The sequence below is a fragment of the Podarcis muralis genome, chromosome 4 (assembly GCF_964188315.1).
Source record: "Podarcis muralis chromosome 4, rPodMur119.hap1.1, whole genome shotgun sequence".
Lineage (NCBI taxonomy): Eukaryota > Metazoa > Chordata > Lepidosauria > Squamata > Lacertidae > Podarcis > Podarcis muralis.
This window is the reverse complement of record NC_135658.1, coordinates 52,958,045-52,971,516: the sequence shown is the minus strand read 5'-3', so window position 1 is coordinate 52,971,516 and position 13,472 is coordinate 52,958,045. Positions and strand designations below refer to the sequence as shown.

General features: G+C 38.6%; 1 protein-coding gene across 15 annotated transcripts in view; it reads left to right on the top strand.

Moving 5' to 3' along the window:
• SYNJ1 (synaptojanin 1) overlaps positions 1-11,755 on the top strand; it is a 48,640-nt gene extending 36,885 nt beyond the window's left edge. For 5 of the 15 annotated variants that reach the window (XM_028727035.2, XM_028727036.2, XM_028727034.2 and 2 more), the window contains 7 exons: positions 251-289; positions 1,064-1,108; positions 1,671-1,706; positions 1,796-1,866; positions 2,247-2,355; positions 3,381-3,601; positions 8,884-11,755. In XM_028727035.2, the coding sequence (XP_028582868.2) occupies positions 251-289; positions 1,064-1,108; positions 1,671-1,706; positions 1,796-1,866; positions 2,247-2,355; positions 3,381-3,601; positions 8,884-9,705 (1,343 nt within the window). In that variant the 3' untranslated portion in view covers positions 9,706-11,755. Of the gene's footprint in view, positions 1-250; positions 290-1,063; positions 1,109-1,670; positions 1,707-1,795; positions 1,867-2,246; positions 2,356-3,380; positions 3,602-6,106; positions 6,131-8,883 lie in introns of all 15 variants that reach the window. The other 10 variants (XM_028727048.2, XM_028727046.2, XM_028727037.2 and 7 more) reach the window with 8 other exon arrangements.
• Positions 11,756-13,472: the final 1,717 nt, after the last annotated feature.

The following is a 13,472-nucleotide window of genomic DNA, read 5'->3' as shown; positions in this document are numbered from 1 at the left end:
ACCCCAAGGCTCATCTACATTTGTTCTTATCATGTTAAACTATGCTTTAGCCTGCTGAATACAGCCACTGCTACCCTATCTGTTGATGCTTTTCTAGCTCTCTGTCTATAAGTTTGAGTATGAAGGTCTCAAAGACTATATAATTACAAACAGTGCATTTATTGTTCCTGATTCTTGATTTCCTTTGTCTCATGCTTCTCTTTCAATTCATACTTTTTATTTATTGCTGCATCTACTCCTTACCCTTAAGGAGGTAAAAGTCCTGCCCCTGCTAGAAAAGAATTTGGAGGTAATGTTTGTGTTCAAATATGACTTAAATAGTGGGCAAAATATTTTGTGTTAATTTATAATATATTTCTTTGTTAACACTTTTGTTGATATCCAGTCTTAGTCATTCATATTCACAGAAGCTCCATTTAAATCATTGGACTTGAAATGGGGCTACTCTGAGTAAGAGTGAGTTAGATATCATTCTTTGTTTTTAACAAAGGCTTTATGACACAGTTTTAGTTTTAGAATGCTTTTATTTTCCTAACAGTAGTAAAGTTACCTGTGGCTTTGAAATGTTAAAGATCGTGCTAAAACCGTAGTAATATGCCTGATTAAATATGAATTGTAAACGTGAACAAACCTGTAACTGAGATTATGTGTGGAGGACAGGAGGAGATACACTGGTTTGTTCCAAAAGCCTGGGTGAAAAAAATAGTTTTTGCCTGGTGCCTAGTAACATATGGTGCCAGGTTCACATCCCTGTGGAAAGTAGGGAAAGACATACTGAAATTTAGTTCACAGGGTCCTGACAAAGAAACACAAGTTCTTAAACCTGTATTTTTATCTTGTTTATGATTTAAATATGATCCTATCAATGAAAAATAAAATGAAAGCTCTTTCATCTTTCTAAATGTGAACTTCATGCTTGCTTATTTCCCCCTCAAATCGCAGCAATATACTGTTTGAGTTGATCACTTTATTCAGAACAAAAGCCTTGCAATTCTGTTTTTTCTTACATTTCCTTGCCCTGCTGCATGGCCGATATACTGCTTTTCTGCTTTTCTCTGATAAGGTCTTGGTGCTCCTCCCAGTCCTGGTGTAGTCAGGAGAGAAGAAGGTAATGAATTTTCCTCCTGTCAACTGTATATGCAAATATTCATGCACAACTGTCCTAACTTTCTTGCCTGAGGGTTCCTATTTGTGCTTTATAATTTTCAGTGGTAACTTATTGAGATAATAATTCAGTCATGACAAACGACGTCAAATTTGTTTTTGTTTTTTAAAGAAAGTGCTAAATTGCAAGTGCTAAATTGTGTGAGATCAAAACTTTCTATTGAGTCAATAGTCAGGAAAATGTGAATATGCTTTAGGCATGTTTCTTCTGAAAATGTACTAGTTTTTGTTGAGAAAGTGAAAACCACAGAACTATGGTTTAGATTAAGCATTGAACTGTCAGATTAGTCTCCTTGTAAGCACTGGAGATATTCAGCCTAATTTGGAGCCATTATGCCATTAAAGACTATCAAAACATAATGTTAAAAATATAGATACAGTAATATACACATTTGAATTAGGATGTCTGCAACTTTCTCATCTAAATATAAAATCATGTATACGTAAACCTAAATATTCACTAGTATAAACTGATTTATTTGTTTATTTTTGTTCTTATATCAAAGCTCAAAAAAGCCCTGGGCCACTAAGAAGAGACATAGGTACTATATATTGAGGTTAAATACTTAATTACAGAGAATCTGGATTTTGAAATATATTCTAAATTAGTGACTTCTTTCTGTTTCTGCAGCTCAGAGTCATTCACCATCTCCAGCTGGACCTACAGGCATAGGAACTTCTGGATACAGTACATGTAGACCGGTAGGCAGTCAGAGCTTGTGATGTGGTTGTGATATTGTGATCCTGTGTTTGGGTTTATTAACTTCAAAGTTTGTAGAAGACAATGTGATGAAACTTTATCGTGCAATCTTTTGAAATAATTGTTCGTATTTAGTGATACTAGCCAAGGAATCCTCATTTTCCGTATAAGACTTCTAGGATCTGTGTTATTTAATTTGAATCCCAGCACTAAGATTTCAGGATTTAGCTTTTCCCATTTCCCTAAATATTAAGCTATTAAAATATTTGACCTTGATTGCACAATCATTGCAATCTGAAGTGAACTGAACTTCCATTCACAGACAATTGTTAGGGTTTCCAAATTGTAACCATATTGAATCTCTGCACCTAATGCATTTCAGACTATTCCACCCCGAGCTGGAGTCATTAGTGCACCACTAAGCCACGCCCGTCCCCCTGTGGGGAGACAAACACCTGAAGTCCAACCCAAGCCAGCAGAATCACCAAGAGGTAAATTGTTTGTTTTTGCTTTAATGTCGTTATCGTGCAGTTTAGTGGCGAGACCTATATATTACAGTCTACTCTTCCCACTTTCCCAGAATTGGTTCTGTGACAGTGTCCTGTTCACATCTCTTTCAGAATTAATGTGAGTTTCTTACCAGCACATAACATAGGTGGTTCAAGGTTGCTAATGGAATAAAGTCTGAGTCATGCACTTAAAGCAATTTTGTAAACTATAGGTCTGTTATGCAGAGAAGATTTTAGAATTTTTTTAGCCACTTCTGGGCAGTACTTCTGTTTTTAAAATACTGCAAGAGAATCTGCTTATCCATACGAATGGAAATAATTACAGATCCTTTACCCATGGGTACACAAGTATTTCAGAGGTATAGAATGAAATAAACAGAATGAACTAGATTAATGAGCTACCTCAGGAAAATTTGTTGCTGACTACTTTGGAGATGTTTATTACAGCTAAAGATAGTAGTTCTCACCCCTACTGTGGCACGGCTACATAGTGTGTGATCAAAGACATGAATGGTTCTTAACCTCATGGGAAATACCAGATATATATGCTGTATTCAAATGTATGCACCTCCTACTTCCTTAATGTGTGAAGACTTTATCTCTGCTCAGAACCTAAATAGCTGTGACATGAGTTCTGTGAGCCCAATGAGACTTTAGATCTGATGTTCTCAAAGAGCAGTTCCCTTCACGACAAACTGCTTTTGAAACTGCTTTGAATTTCAAAAGCAGATTATGATACAGCAAAGGGCCTGGCTGTTCAAAGGGGGCAAAGATCCAAATTAGTGTAAGTTCTTGAATGAGCAGCTCTTTTAATCCAGGCCCCTGGCAGTCTTCCTGAACTGGAGTTATTCTTACATGTTTTGGTATGTGCAGTTCCATAGATACAGATAATCATTTTTCCTATGGGATGTCATCCAAGGGTTGAGATACTGACCACTGTCAAGAGAACTTTGTGTTAACTGAGAAAATCTAATTCCATTAAAAATACACTTTCTGTGTATTTGCAGGATCTCCTCTGCTTCCGGAACCACTTAAGCCACAGGCTGCCATTCCTGTTCATTCCACCACTCAGCAGCCCCCTGCCCTAAAGATGCAGGAACCTCTTGTACCTATGACAGTAACATCTCAGACAGCTTCTCCACAAAACCTGGAAGCACCACCGCAGCCTCCCCCTCGTAGCAAATCATCCCAAAGCTTGCCTTCTGAACCCGTCCCTTCACAGAAACAAGTATGTATGCAATTCTTTTTAATACTTTATTTTTAGTGCACAGGTATACTTACTTTAACAAGCTTACTCAACAGCAGCATTCACATGCTGGTAACTTTTACATTTAAATATATAGTGCAGTCGACTCACAACTTAAACACATTTTACATGTACTGTCCAGTTGAAATCACATAAATTAAACACACAGAAGGTGGAGAGCTTAAAAGCTCTTTTTGTACAAGGTTTTTCCTGGCACAGAAAGAGCTTTTAAGCTCTCAGACTTGCACACCAGGTTCTGGAAGGCTCTTGCAAGATCTCATAGTAAATTTGTCTAGCTTTTGGTTGATGAGTCACAAATACTCATAATCTAATCTAAACTCATAATCTAAGAAATGAACAAATTGCAGAGCTCAAATAATTAGAAGGCATAGACAGTACAAGTTCACTTAGGTCCTGGGACCATTGGGAAGAACAGAGCAATCTTGGAGCCAGCAGATTCTAGACCAGCTCAAACCTGCCCTTGGAAGATCCCTAATCATAGGCCCATAGAGTTTCTGGGTGCCACTAGCCCAAATTTACCCCCACCTCTGCTGGCAAAGAGGCACTTCCATCCCATCCTAACACACTCCAGCTAGCAGAGCTGTGGTTGGGGACTGTCTAAAAGACATTAAAGTAGCTGCCAGGCAAACCTCTGGAAAGGCCACTCCATAAGTGATAATTCATGGCTGAGATGGATGTTATTCTTGTAGGCAGCTGCTATAGCTCAGCCTAGGTGGTAGACAGATGTCTTAAGACATGGGCATAGGGCAGGGGTCAGCAACCTTTTTCAGCCGTGGGCCGGTCCACCATCCCTCAGACCATGTGGTGGGCTGGACTATATTTTGGAGGGGGGGAAATGAACGAATTCCTATGCCCCACAAATAACCCAGAGATGCATTTTAAATAAAAAGACACATTCTACTCATGTAAAAACACGCTGATTCCTGGACCGTCCGTGGGCTGGACTGAGAAGGCGATTGGGCCGCATCCAGCCCCCAGGCCTTAGGTTGTCTGCCCCTGGGTTAGAGTTTAACATGTATTATGACCAAGTTTCATCTGAACTAGCTTACTAAAAATATATATTATTATGGTCACACCTGTATTCACACTGACTTAACTATCCTTTCCACTGTTGATAAAAGTCTTGCAGCTTCTAAGTCTTATAAATTGGGTCAAAAAAACCTGCAAAATATTAGAAAAGATGTCTAATACTGAGCATCCATTTTCTTGGTGAAGTTAGAAAGCTGTTAAACACAGTCCTCTATACACTTTCCCTAAATAATCTGGTATGAATATATAAGAGGTATTTAAAGCAGTGCTAGAACAGTATTACTAGTTTATCCACTGGCAATCAGACATAGAAAAGTTTAACAGAATATGTCAAAATGCAATCTCTTAGTAATGATTTGCTTCAGAAAGAGAGCTTTTGAGTCTTTGAAGCCAGTACAGCCTAATGTCCTCAACCTGCTTTTAAATCTGTAAAATCAAAACCCAATCCATGCAGCCCTTTGAACATGCTAGTCACTTACATGATTATCTCGCTCTCACATAGCAGCATGACTAAATGTCATCTGGAGCGGGTTTAAAATGCGGCCGCCACAGTCATAGGAATAGTCACTTGATCACTCAGGGTTGTATTCAGCATAACACTAAGTAGTTCCATCAGTACAAGGAAATCCTTGCGCAGCTGAACTTTCCACCTCCTCACCCTGTGAACTGCCCAAATCTGTTCTAGGGGTTCCCCAACCATCTAGAGCAGATTAGGAGAGGGCATGGCAATGCACACACAGGGGAGGGCGTAGTTCTGTTGCACTAGAAAGTAATCCTTGTGCTGACGGGATGAGTTACTAGAATACTGCCCAAAGGCAATATATTTTAAATATGCAAAATGCTTGTTGGGTATCATTGACTCAAACATAGCTTGCCAGTTGAGGCAGCTTTGTTTGTAAGATCAAAGCCAAAGTGAAGGACTATTGATATCAGGGGTGGCTACCCTACAGGTTTTTTGTAGCCAAAAGACCTCCAAATTTGCACCCCTCAAGGTCAACAGTTTTTACTTTTTTAAAAAAAAAGCTTTTTATTGACTGCTCTCATATGTCCCCCACTATGATGATGTGCTTTGCCTCCCGCAAAGTTGTCCATTTTATATAAAAAAATTTAGTAATGAATAACAAATGCTTTAAAATTAATGCAAAATAGCAGACGGGAAAGCATTTTACACTTTGGCTGCCCCCAGTTTGACAAGCAGCCCCCGGAGGGTTGACTGTGGGTCAACGCGGCCCTCAGCCTGAACAAGATTAGTGTCCCTGTTTTTATATCATGGCAAATCCAGTTAGTACAGTAGAGTGTTTCTGCATGTATGTGTTATCAAAGTAACATCTAACACTCAAATAATTGGAAAGACATAGTGCTGGGTCACTTTTGAAGCATTTTACCGTGGATTTCTTCCTAATATTTTCCCTTTGATGTCTGTCTCTTTCTCACAAGCAGGATCAACCATCAGGGTAAAAGGTACCTGACTCTTTACTAGTCTTTTGTTATTTCCATCCATTATTTGTTCTCCATGAGTTGTAGCAAAAAAGATGTATGAACAATTTTGCTTCATACATCTGCACTTGCATTGAAATCACCTGCCTGCATATATAGGCAGACATGCCATAGTTTCATTCTTGCTTTCTGTAGCATATTATTGACATAAAGCACCTTATTTAGCTTGGTATGCTATGGCCTTGTAGAGTAAGGGTTCTCAAACTGTGCCAAGTAAGCCTCTCCTTAAATGAAGAAAACAGCATAAAGAAGTTTTTAAAATAAATGTCTGATTGTTGCCAGCTTTCAGAAATCAGAGGGGAGGGTCCTAATACAGGACACTAAAATACCTAAAAATCCACAAACATTGCCTTATGATGAAGTTGGAAACCTCACTTGCACCTCACCAAGAGGTCTGCCTCACACTTTGAGAACCACTGCTATGGGAAGTACTTAATTTGGTCCCATTTTCTGAAACTTTTAAACACTACTCAACCCTGATAACAAGACTACTTTATGAAACAAAATGAATATTGCGGCAAAAAGTGTAACATTGATTTCATCTCTCTCACACTCAAAAGTTCGTGAAAAGAAAGCTGCCCTTTTAGAATAAAATATATCTATTTCTAGTTTTAATATGAAGCTAGTTTTAAATCGGTTTGCTTCTGAGATCAATGCAACTTACTAAGCACATTCAATTAAAACCTACAAAGCAGTGGTGCTGCTCTTTTGGGTCTTGGTATTTTTAAATTACACCATAAACATAGCATGCCATGTGCCATATGCAAAATTGCATTTGATTTACATTTATTCTGTAGTTAAACATGGTTATACTTGGACATTGGCAAAATTGATTTATTATTATTTTAAGCAGGCTGTTTAGGTAAGTATAAAATGGATCTTCAGATTTAAAACTTTGTGTTTAGAATTGTTGAATATAAAACGATATAGGATTGGCGTATGTCTAATATATGTAAAAACATGGAAATTTACTCTTACACTAGAATAGGCATAGTCACTCAGAAGTCAGTTCATTGGAGCTTACTCTTAGGTGTGTTTAGGATTATGGTCTTAATTACTGGAAGAAATGAAAAATGTAGAATGTGTCTTAAATATGAGGAGAATTTTGATTCTATGTATAAGGGTACCCCCTGCAGTTGGGAAGCCTTATTTTCATCCCTATGCTGGGTGAGGGAGCCAGGTTGGTAGAAATTGATTCAACATGGCAGCATTCTGGGTTGGGTACTGAACTTGCCAAACCCCTCAGGTGCATGTCATGTCATAATATTAACTTGGGTGTGTGTGTGTGAGGGGACATCCTCAAGTCTCTCTATTAGGACTGAGGCCTGTTCTTTTGTCTCCATTCTTGATAAGTTCTATTTCAGTTTAAAATGGTGAGAAATACTTTTGATTAGATTTATTAAGTTTATGTATCATTTCCACAAATAACCAGATATTAGTCTTAGGAATTTCTGGTGGAGAGTCAACTGGAAGACATTGAGTGCATATTAGCTAAAATACTGAGATTCTTCCCAGAGGAGAAAAAGACCCAACCATCCTAACAACAACCAATTTATTATGTGTACCCTGCCCATCTGACTGGATTGTCCTGAACAGAGGCAGGGCAGAACTGGAAGGTGGGATGGCTTCTCTCCCTGTCAGAGGAGGAAAATGGCTTGAAAGGCCCTGCCCATCCATTTGAATGGGAGAAGTCAATTTATTCACTGAATGTCCTCCAGTCCACTCTGGCACATGAGTTTTGAACCAATTTACATGGACAATATGCAATAAAAATTCATTAAAACAAAACAAACATACTAAGTGTTCATCTCTAAAAATTACCCGATTGCATAAAATAACCACAACACCCACATAAGAAAGAAAAATAAATGACCAAATGCTAGGCCATTAGCACTGTCCAAATGCCCGGGAGAATAAAAACACCTCTGCCTTGTGCAGGAATATTTCTAAGTGCTTAAAATTTATCTGGAAGTTCAATGAAGGGCAGGATTCAACTAATGAGACCTGCCAGCAGAAACCCTGTGCATGGACTTTCTTGTGTAATGGGGCTTTCCTCCTGCCATGCTCCCCTTTTGGCTTGGGGAGGGTATCGAGAGAATCCCCAGAATAGCACACAGGGGAAGGAGAAAGAGGGGTCATTGAGTCTGCCAAGGCAAAATACTTGCCCTGACAGAATGATTGCCTTAGCGCAATGTTGAATTTCTCCCCAAATCTTTCTATTTTGGCCCAGTAAAAAAAAAAAAACAATTTATAGTATTTAAAGACACTAGTGCCATTTTAAAACATAGAATGTTACTAACATTTTCATTGTGATAAAACTTCATAATAACATCATCCATTTCTGCATGTGAAAGTGACTACATTTAATTATTTATATACTATTTTAGTTCTTCAAGTAATAAAGCATAATGGTTTTTCCCAGTAGAGATGTACTGTTCTTTTGTGTTCAGAAATCTGAAACATTACAATTGTATCAGTTAATAGGGGGATAAATAAAATGCTTTGTAGGTCTACACGTGTCTATTTTGCCAATGAAAGGGCAGTGGGGGTTTAAAAAAATATTTTGATTATAAAATAAATCAAACAGGACTTCTAAAATAAGAAAGCAAGCATAAAGTAAATTAGGAAATGCAAGATCCACTGTTTATGCCATGGACAATGAAGAAATGCTGTTTCACAGCCAAGTGACATGTTTGAGCACTTTATTTACTTTTCAGATTAGAGCAAATGGAGTTCATGCCATTCAGCTTGAAACACAGCTAAACAATGATCCTTTTGAAGATCTGTCCTTTCAGCTGCTTTCTGCATCCAAGATTCAGTCATCAGTCCGAATGTCACCGGTTGTACCTTTAAACCAAAAGAAGCTGACAAAGTTGCCTTCTGCAACAGACAATTTTAATACTTTAAGTAACATAAATTGCATGCCAGCAATGCCACTTATTCCAACATATAGTAAACATGAAGAACGTATGTGCAATTCTCCAAATCCATTTGCTCCCAGACTAAACAGCACAAATCCATTCACCGAAGAAACTGTTACTGCTGGAAATCCATTTAGAACAGAAACCCAAGAATCTGGAGCTACTTCACATTATTCAACAGAAGGACCTGCTGCTTATCCTTTTCCACCTCTTCATAAAAGCAAGGCTTCATTTTATGTTAATGCATTTGAAGACAATTTCAGTTTGCAAAACACATCTTCTATAGTGAACAGTGTCAAACCAAGAGGATGGGTAACATTTGATGAAGAGGGTTGTGTGATGAAGTTAAAGTCACCGGACAATCACACTGAGTTAAAAAGAGCAAGTTCCATGAAAGCAACTTCTTTTCCAAGTTCCCTGGGCACTGAACAAAATATATTTGGCTCAGGTTCTGCCATTTACAATGACTGGAACAGAAGCTCTGATTCTTTCTGTCCTTTGCCAGCAAGACCCCCGCCTGCACCTCCTGTACCGCCCAGGTCCAATAGCACTAAATCAACTGCAGGCCCTTCCCAGGTACCTAAGGTTTTATCAACACAAGATTTTACTGAAAGATAAATTCTTTAAACTTGTTTACTAAGAGTATTATCTCCTAGAATTGGGCATTGATGTAATTCTGTGTGCAATAGTTTTGTCAGATGCACTGAACTTTAAATATGTCACTATGTACAAAATTTAAAGGTGTATGTGTATATATGGTATTTCACAAAGCTAATTCCACATGTGATTTTATTATGCCACTACTAATAGGGCACAATGCAGGGATGTTTATGCATATTTAAATCCCATTTTAACCCACAGGACTCAAGCTCAAAATTAGAAGTTCCCACCAATTAATTGAAATACAACACATGAGCACCGTTTTATCCTTTTAGTGCACATAAATTTATTTATTACAAAATATTTTAAATACTATTTTAAATACCCTCCTGACTGGTAGAACTTAGAGTCACTTCCAGTAGCCGAAAACTGGTATATTTATAAGTATTTACCAAAGAACTGCCAAAGTTTAATTAATGACTGTTTAAGGGTAATGTTGGGGAAATGTTATATACCAGAGGTTTATGAAGATTTGTAATGGTGAATTCCACAAAGAGTCGAAAGATTTTTTTAAAAGTACACAGCATATAGTAATATATTTTACCTGCAACTGTATATGTACTATTGTTTTGCACACATGGGAAATATTGTGGTCACTTATAATCCAGTTATTCAACATTTGCTTTGGATACTACTATTAAGGAACTTTCATTTCAGAAAAATATGAATCTTTGTTATTAACTTGAAGAGCAAAATTTCATGACTCAATACAATGTAGTCAGTTTTGATACAAAAATCTGAGTAATCTGCTATGTGGTCCATGCATTTCAGTTTTGTTTGCATCCTCCCTTATTATGTATAGAAGTGCTTGTGTCTTAAATTGGGCTTCAACAGATAGTTTTTGTACTGTTCTGTAAAGCTTTTTAGATGCATCACTGTTCTCCCCACAGACAGAAGCTGTCAATGCCACATGTGATGTTTATGGAGGCTAAATCTGTTCCTGTTTGCACAATGCTTTGTAAACTTGCAAATGGTCCTGTCCCCCATGGTTTTTGCAACAAATGTCATTTGTAGTATTTTGGTGTCATGAAGGAAACACTAGTGTTTTCCATGATACGTCATTAGGCAAGCTATAGATTCTCTTACACATATTGTCACAGCTATTTATATTGATTGCTTTTTTAAAAGCTTGTGAAAAATCTTTTTTGAGAAGGGCCTCGCCAAACCTGTCTGTTCTTCTGTTGACTCTGTTAGCAAAGTCTCTGCCTTTTGGTAGCATCTAAGTGAAGCACAGCTTTCCATGGAGCAGCAAAAATAAAATTACATTTCTAAATTATTTACTACTATCCCATCATATTTCTATAAATCATCCCAGCTTGCAGTGCATAACCATTATCTACAGTTGGATAGATAAGTAAATACAGTGACTTCTGTATTGTGCTTTTACAGTGAAGTTCATTTAAAAGTACTTGTACATCTTAAAACATCAGTGGTACTATAACCTTTGTGCTTCAGTATGTGATTTAACTCGTTAAAACTCTGATTATTAACATCTGTGTGATAGTGCTTTGGAATAATCTTATGTTAGCAAAGCAACTGTGTTCTGGAAAGTTAGTGCAAATTACTGTTCAGTGATATGTAGACCTTGTTTAGATTTTTATTTTCAATTATTACAGTTTTTCTATAACATATTTAAAATACAAGCCCCCATACACCTTCAATAGATTACAGAATCTGGCAGCAAAGTACCACCAAAATTGCAACAAAGTATCTACAAGTATAGGATAAATAGTTAACAATCATAATATATTGCTAAAAGTAATTTACTAGTGGCGTCAAATTTACAAACTATGTAAAAAAAAAAAAAGCTATATCTTTCATGGAGTGTGTTCCCTGTGGCAAGTTGCTTTGTTAATGTGTAACAAATTATTGCTTGTGGTACACAATATTTGACTATATCCAATGCAAAATGACAGTATTAACTCAGTGGTCTACAATATTCCATACATATCCTGTGAAATGTGGTGGTGCATTAATTAAATAAATATATCAATCTTTCAGAATATAATATCCATTCATTGACTGTGTCAAGATTTGGTTTTCTCTTGTGGCCTGACATTCTTGCCCCTTTAGGAATGGACATAGATTTCTCCTGCAAAGAAAAGCTTAGTTGGTTGGGTTTTTTTAAATTCAGATACTCACATCTAGGGTCACTGCACTATGCTCAGTTACAGAGCAAATAACAGAGGTGCTGGTGAGAGAGGGAAGCCTTTTATTGTCATGAGGTAAAGGTAAAAGGACCCCTGACCATTAGGTCCAGTCGTAGCCAACTCTGGGGTTGCGGCGCTCATCTCGCTTTATTGACCGAGGGAGCCGGCGTACAGCTTCCAGGTCATGTCGCCAGCATGACTAAGCCGCTTCTGGCGAACCAGAGCAGCGCACAGAAACCCCGATTACCTTCCCGCTGGAGCGGTACCTATTTATCTACTTGCACTTTGATGTGCTTTCAAACTGCTAGGTTGGCAGGAGCAGGGACCAAGCAACGGGAGCTCACCCCGTTGCGGGGATTCGAACCACCAACCTTCTGATCAGCAAGCCCTAGGCTCTGTGGTTTAACCCACAGCACCACGCGCATCCCGTTGTCATGAGGTATTCTTACTCAATTCACACATCTTTGGACTGGTGGACAGAGGCCTAGGTATGGCAGCTGGCAGCCCAACAGCTACCTGGGTCAGTATTAAACTGTATATGGATTAAAACCAGCCCTGTGAATGGAGCTTGGAAACCCACTGGGAGCCACTGTGGTTGTTTCAATACAGGCAAGGGTAAGATCTCTTCCGTGATTCCTGTTGGCAAGTAAAGCAACTCAACTGCAGTGTTCTGGAGCAGCTGCATTTCCTGAACTGTCTTCAAGGGAAGCCCCATGCAACAACATGCACTACCAACCTCAAAAGACACCAGAGCGTAGATAATGTTGGCTAGGCTACCTCTGGCCAGGAAGGGGTGGACATCAACACAAACATGCCTCCTAGGCTTCCTGAGAGAAAAGTGAATAGCTCTCCCAGGCAGCACACCTTGTCCCTTATGCCGGAATTCCAGAGTTGGTTGATCATCTATCTTTTTCTTCTTTGGCCATCACTCGTAGCCGCATAAGATTGTCTTCATGAACACAGTTTTAACAGTGTGTCCATAAGTGACTGTGGAGGCCAATTCTGGATCCACATATCCTTCCACAGTGGGGACATTCACGGAGTTGATCACGGTGAGGGTTTGCCAAGTGTGCCTTCCTCTTAGCACATTTCTCCCTTGCGTACTGAGTTCAAGTGTTTCCAAAGCCCGTGACACCTTTGGTAAAGGCTGTTCTCCAATTGGAGCGCTTGCAGGCCAGTGTGTCCCAGTTGTTGGTGTTGATCACCACCACCCTGCGCACGTGAAATGCCCATGGATCCTTTTCTCTCCTCCCCCCCAACCCAGCCGCACTGTCATTCATTTTCACACACCTACCTGCTTCTCCCCATTTTGGCAAATGAACATCAATATCTTTGCCTTTCTAGAAAAGATTCAGGTAGGTAGCCATGTTGGTATGACGCAGTCGAAATATGGTATATAAAAATTGTCCAGTAGCACCTTAGAGACCAATTAAGTTTGGTCTTGGTATAAGCCTTCGTGTGCATGCACACTTCTTCAGATCTGAAAAAATAAGCACACGACAGCTTATACCAAGAACAAACTTGGTTGGTCTCTTAAGCTGCTACTGGACAATTATATATATATATTTCTAGAAA